The 23,271-nt window shown below is 35.2% G+C and overlaps 1 protein-coding gene across 7 annotated transcripts; it reads left to right on the plus strand.

Annotated features, from left to right (window-relative positions):
• Positions 1-74: 74 nt before the first annotated feature.
• On the plus strand, positions 75-23,153 carry LOC131167339 (protein N-terminal glutamine amidohydrolase). Of its 7 annotated transcripts, none has more exons than XM_058126113.1 (7): positions 333-409; positions 3,372-3,430; positions 8,305-8,414; positions 18,850-18,927; positions 19,170-19,300; positions 20,598-20,722; positions 22,715-23,153. In XM_058126113.1, the coding sequence occupies exons 3-7, from the start codon at positions 8,346-8,348 to the stop codon at positions 22,870-22,872; spliced, it is 561 nt and encodes a 186-aa protein (XP_057982096.1). In that variant the 5' UTR covers positions 333-409; positions 3,372-3,430; positions 8,305-8,345; the 3' UTR covers positions 22,873-23,153. The 7 variants fall into 7 exon arrangements, with proteins under 7 accessions (XP_057982095.1, XP_057982099.1, XP_057982091.1 ...); XM_058126114.1 differs by having other exon boundaries at positions 8,305-8,410; XM_058126112.1 differs by lacking the exons at positions 333-409; positions 3,372-3,430 and adding an exon at positions 75-286 and having other exon boundaries at positions 8,305-8,410.
• Positions 23,154-23,271: the final 118 nt, after the last annotated feature.

Consider the following 23,271-nt stretch of genomic DNA (forward strand, 5'->3'; position numbering starts at 1 on the left):
AATGACAAAAAATAAATCGTACGGTATCATTAGCCACTCTGAGTCTTGAGACGTGACAACTGACATGATTGAACGCACTGGCGAAAAGGAAAAGGATGCGTCGTCGAGTCGTCTCATCATGACTTGTAAGTTGTCACTAAAGAGCAACGCAAAATCTAAATCCAACTTTGCTTCCAAACGTGAATGAAACCAAGTGGTCCGAGTAGAAAGCTCTGCAACGGAGAAGAGAACATATGTCGTCTTCCAATTTGGATGTTTCGCAGTTCGATCACACCCCTTACTACTGGTAATCTCCTCCTCCTCTCTCTCTCTCTCTCTGCCCGCGCTTTTGTGCGCGGGAGACGAACTCGCTCATGTATTTCATTTTCTTGATTCAAGAATCTGTTGAGTTGCTCCTTTGCGGTCCTCTGTGCGTGCTATGTAAACCCTAGTGATTGTGCGATCATGTTCATTCATGTTCATATAGAGCATGAGTTTTAATACTTCTCAAGGCATCGCTTGGTAGCCTGTGAGACGAACTCGCTCATGCATTTAATTTTCTTGATTCAAGGATCTGTTGAGTTGCTGCTTTGCGGTCCTCTGTGCGTGATTGCGCGATCGTGTTCATATAGCATGTGCTTTAATACTTTTCAAGGCTTCGCTTGGTTGCCTGTTTCGAATCGTTTTGCTTGATTCCGAAATTTAAATTTACATCGATTTTAGCTCTTAATGCTTCCAAAATCCATGCCAAACTATGCCTTTAAGTAATTGTTGATTTGAGTGTTGTAATTTGTGCATTTCTGGTGTATTTCAAAAGTTTAAGCTCTATTATCGTCGTCCTCGTATTTGTTATTTCCTTTAATACTTGTTCTTTGCCGAGGCGTATTGCTTCTTATTCGCCCTTATCTCAAATTGCTTGCGAAGCCTCCGTTGGACCTCCTAATATAGTAGTTGAACCTCGTGGATAGCGATCACTAAGGGTTTGCTTGTTACCATTTCTGTTTTCTGTTTCATTTTTGTTTGGTTGAAACATATTATGACAATGCTTTTAAGTTGCCAGTTTTTTATTTTGTTGTTGATTTTCAGTTATTTTTTGAAAAAATTAAAATTCAGAATTTTTTATTTTATTTTTTAGTTCGTTTTGGCAATGTTAAAAAGCAAAATTAACTTTTTGTGAATTAAATCATTCATTATATATAATTTTAGTTAAAATGAAACTGAAATGACTGTCAATTAAAATAAAAGTATCCATAAAATTTCAATTAGGAATTTGACAATTTTTTTTTTTATTTTTCAATTTTCATCTACAATAAGATTGTTTTCGTAGCACGAAAAAGTGGATTTTGAAATATAACAATCAAGTAAATAATTATAATAATTTCAATTTTTATTATAATATTTTTAATTTGTATTTATTTTTGTATTGTTATTATTTCAATCATATTTTTTAATTGTTATTTGAGTCAAGGACAAAAATGAACGTTTTTAAAATTTGTATTATTTTTTAAAATATTAACCAAATAGGTTGCTCAATTTTGGCTTTTATTTTTTATTTTCTTTTATTTGTTTATAAAAATTTTCGTTGCTGGTTTTCATTTTTATAATATTTGACAGAAGCAGCCACTAAGAGTCCCTAATGCTGTTAAGGGAGCACAATTAATAAGCAAGCACTAAGAGTCCCTTGGGAAGCACAATTGATTCATTTTGAGGGAGCTTGTCCCATAAATAAGTTAATGAGTTCTGTGTCCAATCCTTGTTTATATATCTCATGGATGTAATGTGTAATATTATCATTACTTCAACTTTTGTAGGGCTGCAAACAGATAATCTTTCCTATCTTAGTCTTCATCTAAGTGATTCTAAGTTGAATGTTGCTCTTGCTTTCTCATTCGCAAGTGCGCGCTTTTAAGAGGGCCTCTTGTATCTTGGGGTGGTCACTGTGAACATTCTGTATTAGGAGTTAAGTCTATACTAAGAATGGTGCACTGCCCATTTCAGCCATCAAGTCCTCATTGCCCTATTTCTATTTGCTTTTGCATTCATACAACTGCTAAGTGTTAACCACGAAGGCCTTTCCTAATATGTCCATGTCTCCACAAATTGGGACCTTTACATGAATATGTTTTTGATGATGGTAAGAAAAGGTTTTCTCTCCCTAGAGGTGCTGGGGTTGGCATATGTCCCTATTGATCCAAAGCCCAAAGAAGGGGCTGAGATATATGAGAAAAATCTGTAACTAAGGAAAAACACAAATAAAATATGCAGTCTAATTAATAATAAATTCACGATTGAATATTTTAGCTCCCAAAAGATTTGTAATAGGAATTTTCTTCCATTACCAGATGTTCAATGACAAGGACACAGGTCTATGAATACCATAGAATGTTAGAGGTCTTGAACTCATCGCCTTTGTGGCTGGAGCTCAGATAGAAAAGATTCTGGAATCATAAAATTATTACGAACAACAAAAAAATCATAAGAAATATGTGCCCCCTTCTCTGCACTGTCATAGACAATAAAAAATTAGCTAGAGATCAAGTATGTTTTCCTGACTGCTCAAACTGTCATAGAAGATGAACACGAACTCATGATCAAAGCTATAAAGGCTAAGGAGATATCCTCCAAGGTAGTCTTAGTTGAACAAACTTCAAAAACAACAGCAATGACAAGAATCAGAGACCTGACTTCATGTTCATGACCAGCAACCCAACTTTGAAGAAGAAGGAGCTTGTTTGGTCTATAGAAAATTGGGACATCATGCTCCTCAGTTTTTACTCATGAAGTGGATAATATTGATAGCCTTTTTTAAGCCAAGTGCAAACTCGGTCAAGGTCAATGTTATTTTTTCTGTTGTTTTTCAAGTATATATTGCCGTACATGAAGAGGACTAGGTCTTACACTCTGGTGCAGGTACATCTGAGGTTGCATAGGTGCTTTTACATCTCACACACTAGTAGAGGAAGGAGAACAAATTGTTTTCATGGGCGATTCAAGGCCTGCACCTCTTTTTGGGGAGGGGAAAGTTCCTCTCAAAATGCACTTCTAGAATGTTTGTCCTTGTTTTTGACATTTGCCTGAACCTTATGTCTTCATCTCTTCTAGGAAAGATAGGGTTGTTGTCTTTGATGAACTTGTAATGACCAGCATGTTTGTGTGGAAAGGGTCATGGTGTAGTCAATTTGTTTATACTGTAAATTATCAATGAGATCGCATCTACTACTTCTGCATGTTTGATTGGCAGTCTTGATTTATGGTGTGCTAGATTTGGACATATTAGCTTACCTTTAATTAGAAAATTGAAATAAGATGGCTTGATCTCATTTTTTGTTCAAACATGCAAAAATGTGAAATATATGCTGAAGCCAAAATAACCAAAAAGGATTGTGATGTAGGACAAGAAGCTGGATGGATAGACCTTGTTTGAGACTAATTCAAAAGATTTGAATCAAAGGTTGTTTGCATTTAGTGATTAGTTTATTATGTTGCTTAGTTCAAATGTAGTACGATTATGTTCTTTGGGGATTTGTTTGAAATATATGTATATTTTAGAGGCTATTTTGTTATTTCATGCATCTTTAGGGGGTATATGTGTAATTTCATTATTTTAGGCTTCCTTATAAATAGGGAGTGAAAGACATGTAAGTGCTATTTTTGTGTTTATGATGAATTTGAATTGAATTGAAAGTCATGTAAGAGCTAGTTTATGCTCCTTTTTTATTTTAGGTTTATGTTTATGAATTTGAATTGAATTGAAAGTCATGTAAGAGCCCGTAGTTGATGCTCCTTCCTTCTCTTTATGAATTTGAATTGAATTGGATTGAAAGTCATGTAAGAGCTAGTATATTATGCTTCTTCCTTTTTTTTCTTCTTCTTCATCAGAGCCCAACCATGATCACAGCATTCTTCCATTTTCAATATTATGCCCCTTTTTTCTTCTTCCTCCTCCTCCTCCTGATCCTTTTCAGTTCTTTTCTCCTGTTATTTTTCTTATCTTTCTGGTCTTTCTTTGTCTTTAAACTGTTTTCTGCTTCTGATTTCTGTTATGTCGCTCTTCTCGACTATGTTCCATTCTCAGTGCTGTTTTGCTCGTCTCTTTTTTCTCCCTTATTTTTCCTTCTTTTTGTCTTCTTCTTTAAGGGCAGACCTTGGATCAAGGGTAAGGTTGCTCCGTAACCAGTTAGTTATGGGTTGAGTCCAAGGAAACAGCCTGTCTGCATAAAATAAGGGGTAAGGATGCATACATTGTGACGACCCTCTCCCAACCTTTGCAAAGTGGTGAGCCTTCTTGCCCAGGGACGCCCCTTTTTCTTGCCTTATTCTCTCTCTGTTTCTCTCCCTTCATTATGATTCTGATTTTATTTCTAATTTCTCCCTTGATTCTCTTCTTCTCTCTTTTCCTCCCTCCCCCCCCCCCCAAAATCTCTCTCTAGTATTCTGCATTCCTAGACTTCTGCAATTTCTCTCATGTTCTTACATCTTTGATTATTTCCATTCATTTCTCTCTCTCTCTCTCTCTCTCACACACACACACATGCTCACAATCTCCCATCTCAAAGTCATCCACATCCACAAAAGCCCCTTCAATCATCATCTCTGCTATAAAATTTCCCTTAGTTTTCGAACACTCCTTTCTCAGCAGGCTTTCATGACACCATCACCACCACTTGAGACAGATACTTCTGATTATCTCCTCACTAAAACTTCATCGCCGTTTGACCACGTGTGGCCCCATGCTCAAGAGAACCATTGCCCACCCACCCCTACAAAATCCCCAACTTTCCCAGACTTGTTTTGTCACATTGCAACCACTACTAGACTTACCACCCCTTGATCTACCACCACCCAAAATTTCATTGCCAAAGGACACTCGCCAGCAGTGCATGCGGTCCACGCGTCGAAGACATGTGTATTGAAAACTCCGAGAAATCTCTGCAACTTCCAGACTCGCAATAAATTGATTCCAGCCATGAGAATTTGATGTTTTCTCATGCAATTTGATTTACAGTGTAACATTCTGATTTTGGACTTGATATTTTGCAAGCAAGCACAATATTTTGATATGGAAAAGCTGGAAATTGGAATACCAGTGTTGTGTCAGCACTTTGGAGCATCAGCTTGTCACTGCCAGTTATTAGAATAAGATTTTGCTGCATTTTGTATGTTTTGTAAGTGATTGATCGTCCAACATTTCAAAATTTGAGGCTGAATTTTTCCAACTGGGGGATATCTGATCTAGGACAAAGAGCTGAATGGGTAGACTCTTTTTTGACAGTTTGAGACTAATTGAGAGGAACTGGATCATGGTTGTTTGTGTTCAATTAATTAGTTTATTGTATGTGTGCTTCATTGAACTAGTAGCATGATTGTGTGTATTTAGGGGTTTGTTTGAAATATATGTGTATTTTAGGGTTATTTCATGTATCTTCAAGGGTATATATATATGCAATTTCTTGTATTTTAAGCTTTCTTATAAATAGGGTGTGGAAGCTAAGTAAGAGTTGGTTTATGATGAATTTGAATTGAAAGAGAACATGTGATTCCCAACTGACCCCCATTTTATCTCCTTCTTTCTCTTCCTTCTTCCTTCTTCTTTCCCTCTCCTCTCCTCTCCTCTCTCCCAAAATATTTGTTGGCTGTAATACCATGATGCTGTCGTGCATCAGCTCATAAATTAGTTAAAAAGGGAATCTAAACCATTGAGCCTCATATGTACTGGCTTAGGTGACTCAAAAACAAATAGACTAGGGTTGCAAGAGATGTTACACATCTTTCATCGATGGCTACTCAAGGTAGACTGAAGTAATTACTCTTTAAAAAGTGAAGATGGAGAGGGTTGTTTATAAAGTATAAGAATAAAGCTGAAAAGAAAATAAAAAAAGAAAATTAAAAGAGTTAGGTTGGACCACTTAATTATTTTTATTATTTTTTAAAAAGCAATACATGAGATTTCATATCCTCATTGATCAAAATCTAATAGAAATTGCCGAAAAGAAAAACAGAACATTAAACAAAATAATGACTTCAGTGTTTCAGCACCTAACTACTTGCAGGTGAAGCCATACTTTCTGCATGTCACATCAAAAATAGAATTCTTTTAGCCATCACGGGGCGTGGGATTAGTCATGACCGGTGCAGCGGACCGTAAAACGGACGTCGTTGACGGTTGTGGACACCCGGCGATCTCCAAAAAAAAAAAAATAGAATTCTTTACAGAAAGACAACAAGAACCTAAAATGAGAAAATTTGGGTCTAGAAACTCACGTCGTATGTCTATTGGGTATTCTGAACTTATTTTAACCTATGAAGTTTCCTGTGCTTGAAAGTAATGTGTTGGATTGTAAGACAATAATAGAGACTAAAATTGTTGCAGTTTTTTAATACACCTTTCCTCTCGAGGTCAATTAAGATAGGATTCCCTATAGAATTACTAGAGAAACCAAGAATAATGCAAATGAAAACTCAGAAATTGAATTGAGAACAAGAATGAGGGAGAAAAGGATTATCTTTGGATATGAATACTACACTTTTCTGGTTAATAACGAACCATTTACTTACTTTGAAACTGTCATTTTTCTTGATGTACCTTTTTGGAAGGAGGCTATAAACAATAAAATTGAATCAACTATGCATAATCATACATGGGAATTAGTTGATTTACCTCCTGGAGCAGAACCTATTGGGTGCAAATGGATATTCAAAATGAAATACAAACTTGATGGCTCAATTGATAAATATAAAGCCATACCTTGTTGCTAAGGGCTTCACACAAAGAAAGATGTAGGTTGCTTTGATACCTTTGTACATATGACTAGAATTTCTTTGATTTGAGTTCTGACTGCCCTAGCCTTCATTTATGAATTCACAATTCATCAAATGCACGTGAAGCCAATTCACTACTTTATGATCTTGAAGATGAAATATATATATTACAACTTGAAGGGGGTTTGGTTATTGGAGAAGAAAACAAAGTTTATAAACTAATAAAATCACTTTTAAAACAAGTATCTAAACAATCAAATGAAAAAATTGACCAAGTTTTAGCACTAAATGGTTCTTCTAATATTGATGTGGATAAATGCATATATACTAAAATTAAAAATGATAGTTGTGCTACTATTAGTTTGTTTATAGATGATAGGTTAATTTTTAAAGTTAATATGGAAATAGTGAAAGCTACTAAGAATATTCTGCCTCAAATTGACATGAAAGATCTAGGAGTGGCTAATGTGATTTTGGGTGTGAAGATTACTCGAGAATGTTATGGGATAATGCATTGCAACAACATTATATAGAGAGAGGTGATAGTGTATCCAAGTTTGAATATGCTTAAATAATCGGTAGCTTAATACAACAACAAACAACAAATCAAGCCTTAAGTCCCAATTGGTTAAGGCAGTTGATAAACTACTCTCATTCGGATATAGTATATGCCATTAGTGAATTGAGTAGATACTATCAAATCCTAATCCAGACCATTGAAATGCCTTCAATAGATTATTGAGATACTTCATAGTTATGATATATTAGTATCATGTGTAGTGAATTCCTTCAATACTAGAGGGATATAATTATTCAAACTGAACTTTTTACTCAGATGAGACAAAATCCACTGGGAGCATGTTTAACTCTTAGAGGGGGTGTTAGAAAGAAAAAGTGTTTTAGATCACTTTAGTATGGAATCCAAGACTATTGCTTTGGAAGTTGCAGGAATTGAGGTTGAGTGGCAAAGAAATTTTGTAGCAGATATCACTTTATGGATGAGAGTTGAGACTAATTCCTTTTGTGCCTATACAATGTGATAGCACATACAAAGGATAAAATTTACAGCGGGAAAAATAGGCATGTGAGCCTAGGCTATGATGCTGTAAATCAACTGCTTAATGATGATATCCCTAGATTATGTGAAGTTGGAGATGATTCACGGGACATATTTCTAAGTAGCCCCAGGTTTGATAATATTGCTGCACTTATTAATGGATGAATCCTTAGGCTATATCTTCTTTTAATTGAAATCTGTGTTGTTTACGAAATTGGTTGATGTCTTGATAACGCTGAAAAGTTATTTTTTTATAAATTTTTTTGTATAATCAGCTCTAACAAGCTTTCTTATGATCTTCCAAAAAGTTGCAATATTTCTTCCAAGCTTATTTATTAAATCAATCAGAATGAAGAGTTGTTTTTTTTCCTTTTTTTTTTTGGGGGATGCTTGATCTCTATTAAATGGGAACTACTCTGAGTTATTGAATTGATTTAATTGCATGCCTGCATGTTTACTTTTTGACCACTTCTTTGTGCTTAACTGTTTGTTTATAATTTTCTTCGTAGTGAGGAGAATGTATACTTGCTGTGTAAGAACCTATGCATGAATGGGGCCGCAGATACGAAGGGATCTGACCTATTCATTGTTTTCCTTACTAATGAGAAGAAGCAGGCATGTATGATATGATTTTTATGGCAAATTGGCAATTAATACTTTTTCTGCTGATGGCAGAGGGTTTTATTATGCTCAATTTGCCTAATTATGTATCTTGTTAAATTTTAGGGATATGCATACGTTGATAACAGCTTGATTGGTGTTACCATGAATATATGATCCAAGACTACTATTTCTCTTCCTTTAAAATATTTAACACATTAAATGCAGTCACATTTAATAATGGGCATTGTGGGTCTGAGGATCTTTAATGGAAGATATATCGCATAAGCAATATTTTGGTCTTCGGAAAAATTTCTTGCAATGTGATAGTTGTAGAACTTATCTACCAATTACGCTCGATGCCCTGTTTTGTATATTCTTTTAAATTTTTGTTTCCTTTTTATATGCTGGTTTGCATCTTGGAATTTAAATTCCTTGCTTGAGCGCACTACAAGAGTGTGTTTCAACTGTTTGCTTTAATCAATATGTGAAAGTATGTGACTTGAGATATGTTGATCTGCTCATAGAAAATTCGAAGCTTAGGATCAATTTTTTGTTAAATTTCTTAAGCAACCACATGATAGATTCCTTTCTTATTCCATTCTTAAATAAACTTATTTGATTACCATAAATAGAGCATGAGATTGATTTATTACAATGACACTCATACGATAATTTTGATATATGGCCATTTAAACTTTTGTGTATGTAGCTATTTGTTCTATCCTTGAAGAATAGTCTTAGGGTGTGTTTGGTTCGTGGCATAAAAAATACTCCTATGGAATGATTTTCTTGTGAATTTCATTCTTGGGAATGGGATGTTTGCATCATGGGAACTTTTTTTTTTTTGGGTTCACATTGTAAGATTCCTAGGAATGTACATAGGATTCCTATGTCAATGTTTGGTTCAACATAGGAATCTTTGTAGGCATTTTAAGAAGATGTTCATTATACCCTTGACATATGTGTTACCAATATATAAAGAATAATTATATTTTCAATACAAAAAATCCTACAAAGAATGCATACTTAATTAAATCCATGACCTAAATTTTTTGCTAATCAGAAATTTAAAAAATGGAACACTTAAATAATGAATTAACCAAATTAAAGGCAATATAGTGCTTAATATTAACCATTATATTAAATTATTAGAACATGATAATAATATTAATAATTAAGGGCAATATAGTGTCTAAATATTAACCATTTTATTCAATTATTAGAACACGATAATAATATTACTTTTCATTTTATTAACCTTGAACCCTTGACTTACTGAAATTTGAGAAAGGTGACTTGTTATCTTCGAGAGAGTGGAACCTCATTAACTCTATTGTCAAACCCTAAACCCTAAACCCTCAAAGCTCTCAAACCCTAAATCCTAAACCCTAAACCCTCAAAGCTTTCAAACCCTAAATCGTAAACTCTAAACCCTAAAATCCTAAACCCTAAACCCTAAACCCTAATCCCTAAAACCTAAACCTTTAATCCCTTAACTCCTAAACCCCTTAACCTTAAACCCTCAAACCTTAGAACCTTGAAAAAACCCTAAACCCTAAACCTAAAACCTAAACCCCTTGAACTTTCATAAGCTAGAACCCTAGAATCCTAAACCGTAAACCCTGAACCCTAAACCTTTACACCCTAAACCCTCAACCCTGACCGTGCACCCTATACCTTGAACCCTGAATCCTAAACTCTAAACTCTAAGCCTTCAACTCTCAACCCTAAACCTTGAACTATGAACCCTAAAGGCTAAACTCTAATCCCTAGACCCCTAAACCCTAAACTCTAAAACCCTAAATCGTAAACCCTAAAATCAAAACCTTAAGCCCTAAAATCTAAAACCCTAAACCTCTAAACCTCTAACCCCTAAACCCCTTAAACTCTCAAACCCTAGAACTCTATATCCTAAACCCTAAACCGTAACCTTGAACCCTGAACCCTAAACCCTAAACCTTGAACTTTGAACCCTAAACCCTTAACCTTAAAACACTAAACCCTCGAACTCTAAACCTTCAACCCTTAACCCTCAACTCTCAACCCTTAACCCTAACCCTATACCCTAAACCCCAAACCCTAAACTCTGACCCCAACCTCAAACTCTAAACCCTAAACCCTAGAACCCTAAACCCTCATCCCTTAACCTTGAGCCCTAAACTTTGAACCCTAAAACCCTCAACCCTAGACCCTAAACCTTAAAACATTAAAACCCTAAAACCTAAAACTGTGAACTCTAAACCCTAAATGCTAAAATCCTAATGCCCTAAACCCAAAACCTAAACCCTCAAGTCTACAACCCCGAAACCCTAAACCCCTAAAACCAAAAACCCTAAACCCTTGAACCCCCAATCCTAGACTTTAAACCCTTAAACCCTAAACCCTAAAACCCAAGAACCTTAGAATCCTAAACCCTAAACCCTGAACCCTAAATCTTGGACGCCTAAACTCTAAACCCAAGAACCCTAGAATCCTAAACCCTATACCCCAAACCCCAAATCTCCAAACCCCAACCCCAAACCCTAAACTCTAAACCCTAGAACCCTGAACCTTGAACCTTGAACCTAAACCCTAAAACCCTCATCCCTAAACCTTTAAATTAAGCCTCGAACCCTATTGCCCTAAACCCTAAAACCTAAACCCTCAACCCTAAAATGGTGAACCCTAAACCTTAAACCTTAAAATGTCGAATGCCTTAAAGCCAAAACTTAAATCCTAAATCCTAAACCCTAAACACTAGAACCCTTAACCCTAGAACCCTAAAACCCTAAAACGCTAAACCCCTAAAACCCAAAACCCCCTAAACCCTAGAACCCTCAACCCTAAACCCTAAAAGCCTATACCCTTTAACCCCAGCCCTAAACCCCTAAACATTGAACTCCGAACGCTGAATCCTAAACCCTAAACCCTTAAACCTTGAACCCTCAATCCTAAATCCCTAAAACCCAAAACCTTAACATTGAATCCTGAACCCTAAACCCCAAAACCTAAAATCCTAAACCCTCAACCCTAAACCTTGAACCTTGAACCTTGAACCCTAGACCCTAAAACCCTAAACCCCTAACCTCCTAAACCCTAAACCCTCAAACTCTAAACCTTAAACCCTAAAAACCCAAAATCCAAAACCGCAAACCCTAAACCTTAAACCTTAAACCTTAGTTAGACCAGTCAACCAATCTAAACCCTAAACCCAAGCTGTGGACTAGCTTGAATTTTGACACCTGATTTGCAAATGCCATTGCATTTGTCTCAAAAAATGCGTGAATTAAAAAAAATAATGTAAAACGAAGTTTGGAGCACAAAGCTCAATCCAAAAACAGACAAAAACTGCTGAAATTTTGGAATGACATAACTTTTTCTATGGTGCTCTGTTTGATGCACTCTTTTACGGGTGTGTTCCTCTCCAAAGGTTATGCGGAATAAAAAATAAATGCGTAAAACAGAGTCCAAAGCATCAAAATATGGCTTTCATAGGAAAAATAATAATAATATTAAACTTTGAAAGGCCATAACTTTGTGCTCATGAAGGCTGATGCTATGCTATTGCCCTCATGTGCTATGAGTTTTTTTTTTAAAATTCCTCTGTGGATCTGTTCAAAGATGGATGGTAAAGTGAGGAACTACTGGTGGGATCAGATGAGACTAAAAGGGCTGATAATTGAAGTCCTAGGATGCTTTCAATAACCTTCATGCTGTGGGGGTCTAGGATTTCATAGCATGGAAGACATCAATCTTGCCATGTTAAGCAACCTTTGGTTTTTAGGTGCTTTAGAGATTATTTGGAACCACTTATAGAAAAGTACTTTCTTGGAAGGAGCTGATTATGCCCAAAGAATAACGCGGTAGTTGTAGCACAACTTTGGGGTGTCGATTCCACAAAGAGACAAATTAAAAGAATAGCAGAAGGAACAAAGAAACTAAAGAAAAATATTAAATGATTAATGGTGGAAAAAGATTAATTTTAAATGCAAATTAAAGTGAAGCAAAGTGACTAACGGAAAAAGTACCCAAATTTGACGAACGGTAAAGCATTAGGAATCCCTTGCACAAATCCGGTATTTTAATTATTCTTAATTCATTGAATAACTCAATTGGGAACTCAATTCCCGAAATTCCCAATCAGAAGGTATAGATTTATAAACCAAAATTAATCCAAATGTAACCCTTTGAAAAATCATTCACCACTTTTAGAATACGTAAATCATTATCCCTATTGAGAAAATCCAACAACGACAATATACTCAGGGAGGGATATTGCAGCAAAGAAGTAAATCAATATAGATAAATAATTGTTCCAAACATAATCAAATAGAATAAATTCATGACTAAATCCATAAATAGAATAAATTCTATGATTATTTGGAGAAGAAAACATCAACAATGAATTGAGAATGATAAAACAAAGGAGTTTAGTAACAAATACATAAGTTAAAAATAAATTAAAAATACCATCTAGTGTGCAAGTTCATCCCTAGCTCTTCTTGGGAATTTAGTTCTCCATACTAAGATGAAAAACAAATAGATTCTAAAGAAAACCTTCAAGTCTCCAGCCCCCCATCTCTTCACAAAAAGTTTTGCTTATATATCCCTCCACAAAACCCTAAAAACGGAATAATATAAAAAAAATGCTGAAAAATACCCTCTGATTTCTGGGGTTGGATTGCAGCCCACTTTTGACCCAATAAACGTCCAGATTAGAGAAATACTATCTCACAATGAATTGTAACTCTTTTCGTAAGCTTACCAACGCCACTTGAATCACACCAATCCGATATCAGATGAGAGAGTTATGATTAAAATACGGAAATATATCCAAGCTGTCTCCTAGCGAATTTCAGACTTGGATGGGCTTGGATTGCAGCCCACTTTTGACCCAATAAATGCCCGGATTAGAGATATACTATCTCACAATGAATTGTAACTCTTTCCGTAAGCTTTCCAACACCACTTGAATCACGCCAATCTGATATCAGATGAGAGAGTTATGATTAAAATGCGGAAATATGTCCAGGCTGTCTCCTAGTGAATTTCGAACTTGGACTGCTTGCAATTTCCTTTTGTGATTCCTCCTTTGAATTTGATTGGGCTTTGACTTGCTCTTTTATAAACTTTGAAATTAAATATAAAAATTTGCTTAGGAGTATCTCAAAGTAAATAGAAACTCAATTCAAGAATACACATTAATTCCAATGATTTCTATTCACATTTTAGCATTTTAGTCCAATAATAGGGTATTTAGAGAGCACTTTCGTACACTCATCAGGAGTACTTATCTAAGCCCTTGTTTGGAACATATTAAAAAATAAGTACTTATTGTGAAAAGTACTTAAATTAACTGCTTGTGTCAATATGTAGTGTTTGATTTATACAATGAGTACTTATTTTATTTTATTTTATTTTTTTCAAACTACTTTTTTTTGGTAAAATAAGTATTTTCTGAAAAAAAAATTTGAAAAAAAAAAAAACGCTTAGTTGAGAAGTACTTATAATAAGTAATCTCATAGTACTTGAACTACTTATAGAAAAGTACTTCTTTGGAAAAAGTACTTATTTGAAAAGTACTTATGTAATAGTAGTCTGAAATTACTTATCATAAGTACTTTTTTCAGAAAATTCAAAAAAAAAAAACTTTTTCAACAAAAAACATATTAATATTATTATTATTTTTTAAAAGTAGTTTGGGAAAGTACTTTTTGAAATAAGTACTCATTTATGTGTAAAGCAAACACTACTTGTTGACAAAAGTACTTAATTTAAGTACTTTTCATAATAAGTACTTATTTTAAGATGTTCCAAATGGGGGGCTTAAGATAAGAACTTTTTCAAAGAAGCACGTTTTCCAAAAAATGTACTTTTCTATAAGTGGTTCCATTACAACAACAACAAAACCAAGCCTTAAGTCCCACTAGGTGGGGTCGGCTATATGAATCCTTTTCCACCAATTTATGCGATCATGAACCATTTCTTTTTACAAATTCAAGACTATTAAATTCTTACTATCTCATTCCAAATTATTTTATGTCTACCCCTACCCCTTCTACTATCTCTCATAGTAACTAACTCACTTTTTCTCACTGGCGCACCATGTGGCCTATGTTGCAAGTGCCCAAACCATCTGAGTTGTCCCTCCCTTATCTTATCTTCTATAGGAGCTACACCTAACCTACCAATAATATGTTTATTTCTTAATTTATCTTTAAGTGTTGTACCACTCATCCATCTAAGCATTCTCATCTCGGCAACTTTTACTTCTTGAATATTTTGTGTCTTCGTCGCTCAACATTCTGATCCATATAGCGTAGCTAGTCTAATAGGCATCCTATAAAACTTCCCTTTTAATTTTAAGGGCATTTAATGATCACAAAGCACACTTGAAGTACTTCTCCATTTTACCCAACTTGCTTTCACTCTATGTACTACATTTTCTTCAATTTCTCTTCCAGTTTGCATTATAGATCCAAGGTATCGAAATCTACAATTACTATTTATTTCTTCATCATTAAGTTTAATTTTAAGGGTATTCTACGATCACAAAGCACACTTGAAGCACTACTCCATTTTACCTGACTTGCTTTCACTCTATGCATTACATCCTCTTCAATTTCTCCTTCAGCTTGCATAATAGATCCAAGGTATCGAAATCTACAAGTGCTATTTATTTTTTCATCATTAAGTTTAACTTTGTCTCCAATATTCTTCCTACTATTACTGAAATTACATTTCATATATTCTGTCTAATTTCTACTTATCCTAAAGCCTCTAGATTCCAAGGTTTCTTTCCGTAATTCTAACTTAGCCTCTACTCTGTCCCTAGTTTCATCATCCATTACAATATCATTTGCAAACAACATACACCATGGAACCTTATTTTGGATACTCTTAGTCAGTTGATCCATCACTAAAGCAAAGAGATAAGGGCTCAAAGCAAATCCTTGATGTACACCTATGGTGATTGGAAATTCTCTAGTCTCTCCATCTATAGTCCTTACACTAGTCATTACTCCGTTGTCCATATCCTTAATGACATCAGTATATCTACTACATACACCCTTTTTTTTTAAATCCATCGTAGAGCTTCCCTAGGTACCCTATCATATGTTTTCTCTAAGTCAATAAATACCATATGTGAGTCCCTCTTCTTTTTTGGGACCTTCGTTTCTAGCCTTAATCTTTATCAACTACCCTTTCCCACAGTTTCATCGTATGACTCATAAGTTTAATTCAATGATAATTATTATAATTTTGAATATCTCTATTTTTGTATATCGGTACTAAAGTGTTTTTCCTCCATTCATCTGACATTTTCTTAGTTTTTATAATTGTGTTAACTAAATTAGTTAACCATATAATTCTATTATCACCTAAGCATTTCCAAACTTCAATTGGGATGTTATCCGGTCCTATAGCTTTTCCATTTTTCATATTTTTTAGTACAAACTTAACTTTGTTAGCTCTAATTTTGCGAATATCTAATATTTTAAGTCTTTTCCTCATTTGTCAATTCTAAGTTTAAGCCTTCTATTTGGTTTTCATTAAACAACTTACTAAAATAACTTTGCCATTTTCTTTTATGTTTTCTTCCTTAACCAATACAATATCATCCTCACTTTTTATACATTTTACATCACCTAAGTCCTTAGTCCTCACTCATTTTTTCTCTCGCTCTAACGAGTTTCAATACATCTCTTTCCCCTTCTTTTGCATCTAATCTATCATACAAATTATTAAATGATCTATGTTAGCTTCACTAATGACATTTTTTGCATCTTTTCTCGCCTCTTTACACTTTTCAAAGTTATCCATGTTTCTACATTTTTGCCACATTTTATACCACATTCTTTTTATCTTTACAACTTTTTGGACATCTTTATCCCACCACTAACTTTCTTTGCTACTCAATAATCGTCCCCTTGATTCACTTAAAATCTCTTTTGCTATCTTTTTAATAGAGTTAGCTATCCTACTCCAAAGAGTATTTTTATCTAGCCCATCACCTATAGTCCAATCACCATTTTTTATCATTTTATCTTTAAATTTCATTATATTTTCTCCCTTTAAGTTCCACCACCTAATTATCTTATACTGGTTTATTTTATCCTTCCTTTTTTCATTTTTTAATACATATATCTAACACTAGGACTCTATGTTGTGCGCTTAAGTTTTCATGTGGAATAACTTTACAATCCTTACATGATAAACGATCTACCCTCCTAGTTAAGAAAAAATCCATTTGACTTTTATTTTGCCCACTTTTAAAGGTTATTAAGTGTTCTTATCTCTTCTTAAAGCAAGTATTCATTGTAATAAAATCATATGACATAGCAAAGTCTAAGATCATCTCCCTAGGCTCATTTTTGTCTCCATATCTATATTCTCCATGTATCCTCTCATAACCTTTATTATCCCTTCCAACATGTCCATTCAGATCTCCTCCTATGAATATTTTCTCAGTCCCTAATATGCCTTGTATAATACTATCCATATCTCCCAAAATTATCTCTTAATATTTTCTGCTAAGCCTACTTGAGGAGCATAAGTACTAATGATATTTATTATCTCTTGGCCTACGACCATCTTGATTATTATAATTCTATTCCCTACTCTATGTACACCTATAACATTATCTTTTAAGTTTTTGTCGACAATAATTCCTACCCCATTCTTATGTTTTTCTTTTCCAGTGTACTAAAGTTTTGATTTATCTATTTCTCTAGCTTTCTCCCCCCACCCACTTAGTTTCTTTAAGGCAGATTATATTAATTTTTCTTCTAATCATTGTATCCACAAATTCCATGGTTTTACCCGTAAGTGTCCCTATATTCTAAGTTGCAAATTTAATCCTAGTCTCCTGAACTAACTTCTTTACTTGCCCACGTCTAGAATGATGCAGCTGATTTACCCGTAAGTGGTTCCATTACAAATGCTTCAAATTTAATGGTTAATCAGCTGATTTGTGGAGGATGTCTTATCCTCTATCCACGGTACTTTGTTTAGTTTTTAGCCCCTGGTTAGTAGCACTTAAAATAAGCACGTGCACAAAAAAAAAAAAAAAAGCAAAAAAGAAAAAAAAGAAGTGTTTGGCTCGAACAAAAAAGGGCCTCATTGCAAAAAACACTTTTTTTAACCATTCTTTTTCAAAAAAAAATTAGTGGATTTGGAGAAGCAATCAGGATTGCATTTTAGGCACTTATAAGTTGGTACTATCAAGAGGTTGTGGCAGTCTTGTAATTATAATAACTTTTGGTGGCATTTTGTAATTTTAAGAAACTATCCTCCTCTCTCTCTTTCTCTCTCTCTCTCAGGCCTGTATGCAGGAAGCTCCAAGCCCTCTCTGGTTTGGTGGTTTCTCCTCCTCATGCTGTCATTTTTGACTTGCACCATTGTCGCCTCACGCCACCATCTCCTCATGCTTCTAGAACTCTCCTTCCCCTTCTCTCCATCTCTCTCTTGGGCATTTGCACAGGATCTCTTTCATCTCCATGAGTGCCACTCCTTGAATCTCCACGAGTCCCACTCCTCCTCTTCATTGTATCTCCTCCACTGCTGTATGCCACTATAAACCACTGCGGCAAGTCCCATTCAACCATCTCCAGATCTCCATATTTTTTGTTTGCCATGGCTCTCAGCCCATGCCCTTTGCTGATCTGCAAATTGCTATTGTATTTTTGGGGTTTGATTAATTTATTAATTAGAAATTATTGACCATGGCTCACTCCTTGAATGTTGAAGGACAACATGAACCAAACGCCCCCTTAAGAGTTTTTGACTTGAAACTTATCATATTCCTATAATCCTTTGTTATATATTTTTTAGTCGGTCATCATAGGCAGTGCTTACCTGCCAAGAGAATGAAGTCCATAAGGTCAACATGATCAGGATTGACTTTTTCATTAAAAAAATAAATATATTACTTAAAAGGCAACATTTTGCTAACCTTCCGGTGATAAATGGAAGGAATGCAATCTAAGCACTATGTGATGCAACGAATAGATTAATAATCTTTATAACTTCTCAAAATTCAATCATCTTTAAACCCTGAAGCCCTTCTTTCCTGGCAAGAGTTTTTCCTCATATCATAAATGGCTGACCCCTTGTTTTATCTTCTTCAAATGAGTTAATACTTCATTCACCCAACTGCTGACCGTAATTGGTTTGATATGCTCTTCATGACCCTTATAGCATCTCTTAATTGTTTAACTATACTGCCGCTTCACTTTGTGTGAGTACTGCCTGAATGTAATAATCTCCTAAAACATGCTGAAAGAATTTTGCTTTTTTCATTTTGGATTCACTAGTGTTGGGAAGAATCCTGTTGTGGAATGGATAATGCTTATGATATGGATGCATGAAATGTTTGGCTATCAACGGATAAATCTGCTTTGACTGATTGAAACCCATTATTGATGATGATGATGATGATGATTATTAATGTACTGAATACCATTATGTAGGTCCCTCTGTGGCATCAAAAGGCTGGCATGAGAGCTGATGGGCTTGTTCTTTGGGATTACCATGTCATTTGCATTCAGGTGCGAATTATAAAACCTTCATCAGTTGAACAGTCATGGAAAACCGAGCTTAGAATGAAGCACTGGGAGCCTGGGATGGTTTAATGAACTCATTTTTTGTCCTGTCATTGGTGCTTAATCTTTTTTTGTCATATGTCATTGGCTTAATTTTTTTTGACATACGTTGTTGGTGCTTAATTTTGTTTGTCACAAGTTGTTAGCCCACCATCTTTCTTTGTCTGTGATTTTGAAACACAATGCAGAGAAAAAAAGAAGAAAACTCTCCTCCTCTAGTCTGGGATTTAGATTCAAATCTTCCATTTCCTTCTCCTTTAGCCTCCTATCTGTCAGAAACTATACGGCCATCATTTCATCTATTTGCCGAATTTCAGAGGTATTGTCTTAACTTACTGCTGCTGCTAATTTTCTGTTAATGAAGCCTAATTGTCTTGCTGAGAACACCTTGAAATATTGTTAATGTGATATATTTAACCCTGAAAGGATTATTATTACTATTAGATTACTACTTTACCTAATAGCTTAAGTTGTTAGGTTGCAGCCTTGCAGGCCTATAATGCATATCAAGCGTTAACACTTCCCCGGATGTGCAGCCCAAGAGCACATGGGAAGATAAACACAGGATAAATAACGCCCATTACGTACAATAATTTTTTCAACCCACACAATAAATGAGGGCAATGAGACTAGAACCCAGGACCTACTGGTAACCAGCTCTGATACCATGTTAGATTACCACTTTACCTAAAAGTTCAAGCTGTTAGGTTGTGGGCCCATAATGCATATCAAACCTTAACAATAACACTTGGCAATAGTCATTTTATGTATGCATGATCATGTATTGTTTTATTCCATGAGGACTGAACTTGAGTCTCTTTGACTGTTGCCACGTGTTGGAGAAAGAAATGAGGCTTTCCTCACTTTTCTTGTAAAATGTGAAATTAACAATGTGGAAATGGAAGTGGTCTCCCCTTTCTTTCCTATGGTGAATGTATTTGGGTCTTTTAACCTTTTCAGTTGCACTTCACCTTTCCATTCTAAACACAAGGCACTAATGGGATACTCTCAGGAAGAAAATTAGAATAAGAGCCACAAAATCTGGTTCTGGTCAGAAAGAGCCATCATGATTGACAAGATTTTAGCATTGTACTGGTGGTTATTCTGCTTTTTTCCCCCAGTATGACCAGATGATTTATTTTTAGGGGAACAATAATAGAGTTTGAACATATATTGTAGCCTTTGAGGAGCAATTTTAAACTGATATGACCCATACCATAACCTGCCTACTCCTTTAGATGTTGGATTCACCTGTTTAATGACATTTGAATTTGTAGGCTTAATGCAACCTAATTAGTTTGGGCCTGAATGACAACCTTGCCATCTTTTTTCTGCAGACCCAACTGAGCAACCTGAATCTGATGCATTACTTGCTCCAATAACATTAATTGTTGCATTATAAAAGGAAACTATATGCCTATAACATAGCTAGGCAGACTTCCTCTCTGTTATATAATCATACAAGTGCACGGCGAGCCCATGCAAAGGGTTTATTTATCATTGTCACTTATTGGTGATTTATTATTTATATACTTCTATGGATAAATGAAATATGATCTCAATTCCAACCTTGTCATTCATTGTTTTTATGGCGACAATCCACTTTGTGTTTTCAGGCTTTTCCGGATTGTGCATGCTCCTATATTCTTCCGTTTCTTTGCATCTGATAGAAGGCACATGAAAGACTCTGTTGGGAATTGGATTGCTCAACCTCCAGCATATGAACCCATAGTTGCCGAAGGTAAATGCCCAAAACTACTATATTACAGAAATTTTCCTTAGTTTTAGACATCACACAGTTACATTGCAAATTTTGTGAGCTTTCAAGCATAATCTTGATCTATGTTGTGATTATGGTATCAACTCTGTCGTTCATCAAATTGTGTTTTGAATTGCTTTGCATAGTACAATCAATTGCTTCATGTTTCTCTTAGGAACATCCAAGTGTTCCTTCTGTACATTATGTGTCTGCTGTAACTATGGTTGGTTGAGCAAATGGATCAAATACTGGCCAGGCCATTGCGGCTTCAAACTGCCAAACTGAACATGTCCTGCACCTAACCAGGTTAGGAAACCCAACCTAGGAATTTGACCCAAAATTTATATGCAAGCACCCTAAAAGCAACCATTAATGGTCCTTGCGATGCAGGAGCAGCATCAAGAATCTGCAGCCATGGGAGAGATAAGAAGAAACTAAAGAGAATGGGAAGAGAGGAGATACAAGGGAAAACTCTTGTTCACTTTAATTCAAATTCAACAACTGCCCACAACATGACTTTTACTCAATATTTATACTCTTCACATGAAATTACAGTTATACCCTTAAAACTGCATTACATTACAAAACATATAGCTTGTACTACACGAACATTACAAACAAGCCCCCTAATACACATAATCCTGAACTAAACAGACAATTAACTACTAGTTAAACCAAACAATCTCTTAGTCCAATTCTTCGTAATTATTCTCCAACAAGGATCTTCTCAAAGTCTGTCTTCTTATCCTACATCAACTATCCCCCAATTAGAAAAAATTCGGCCTTAAATTTTGAAGTTTTGGAGGATCAAAAGCAAGAAACAAACTTGGACTTTGTGAAAGTCAGCACTTAGTGATACAAGAAACCACGCTCCATTGGCAGCACCATAGAGCTGAATTGAGAATTAGTATCAATGGACACACTCAGCAATAGGAATGTTTGAGAGACTTTGGATGTCTTCAAACATATGCATTTCCTTGCTTGTAGTGTCTTCAAGTTAAGTAATTATGAGTCTGTGACTAATCTTTATCTTGGTTGATTGGTAGAGGGGACTTTAAAATGATTTTCTTATTGTTATGGTGAAATACTCAAAAGTATTCTCATGTCCTTGAGTCACACCCAAATCATCCAACCAAGGAGAACCAAGGAGTACACAGCCAATCTTCATAGGTATGATATCACACCAAACATTATCAAAATAGTCACTCATTTGGATAGGAACTAAACATATTTCATAACCATGTAAGGTAGTGTTATCAATCCAAGATATCTTATGAGGCTTTGGATGGTTCTGGATGAGGTTACATTCGAGTGACTCCAATTGTAGAAACCATATTCATAAGGCATTGTCTACCCAGTGATGATTTTGCAAACATTTTCTCCACACTTAAGAAAGGTATGGAATGGGTTGATATTATACTCAAGAGTACAACAAAAGTAATTCATATTTCCAGTAAGCTATGCCGTTGCTGGATTTGTTTCTATATACTGCAACTATTAATCACCAAAAGCCCTTAACACAATTCACCCACAAACCTGACTCCTAATTTCTCTAGGACCTTCATTTCAAATGTAGTCTTGATTGTTGAGCGGAAGTGAAACCATATTTAGAAAATTCACAAAATGCACCTGATTTTTGGACTGGCAGTGGCAATTTCTAGTGTTTCATACCAAATTCTTCGTTCTGATAAATTGTTCTCAATTAAATAATCATGGACTAGTTCTTGTGCTATTTGGTTAATACCTCTGATAAACAGTGTATACATTTAATAGTATCTGCCCTAGTCCTCTCTCTCCCTCTCTCATGCACGCACTGCTGTTCGGTTTACAGCAATTGATTTAGTTCAGGTAGAAATCCATCATATGAGAACTTTGCTTGATAAACCTTAAATATGTACTACTGTTATGATTTCTATATATATGTATAAGTCGATATTCTTCTAAAATACTATTTCTTCCAATTTGTTCATGCAGATGGGACTCTGCATAATTTGAATGAGTACCTTGAGGTTGAAGGTACGGAGGCACTGACGAGTCTAGAAATTGATTCAGTGAATGCAGTATACACAGAGAAGCTCGGGGTGCTGGTTAGCCAAAGTCAATTGGAAGAATTGTTTACTCTGATTTCATGACTATGGGTTCAGCAAATTTCGTAGCTATTCCTCTGACGCATTGCTTTAACCAGCATCAAACCAATAAGAAGAAAGGAAAGGCTTTCTGTTGAATTTTTGCAAGTTAATTGTATTTTGTGGCTGTACCAAACATCGTCATCCTGCGGATAATATACCTACAGGGTGTGGTTTCACTTTCGGCATGGTGCCTCAATTTGTCTCTAGAGTTGGGACTGAAGCTGGTCAAAATCTCTCAGATCTTTCCATTTGGATAAAGCACTGCACTACAATTTTGGAACAAAGTTCTTACCAAAATGTTTTGAGCGATTTCTTAATTTTAAGTGGACTAACCATGCTAAGCATTTTTTTATGGTAGGATAAGTAAATTTCATTCTCTTATATCAAATGCTATTACCCTGT

Source organism: Malania oleifera, chromosome 11 (assembly GCF_029873635.1).
Source record: "Malania oleifera isolate guangnan ecotype guangnan chromosome 11, ASM2987363v1, whole genome shotgun sequence".
NCBI lineage: Eukaryota > Viridiplantae > Streptophyta > Magnoliopsida > Santalales > Ximeniaceae > Malania > Malania oleifera.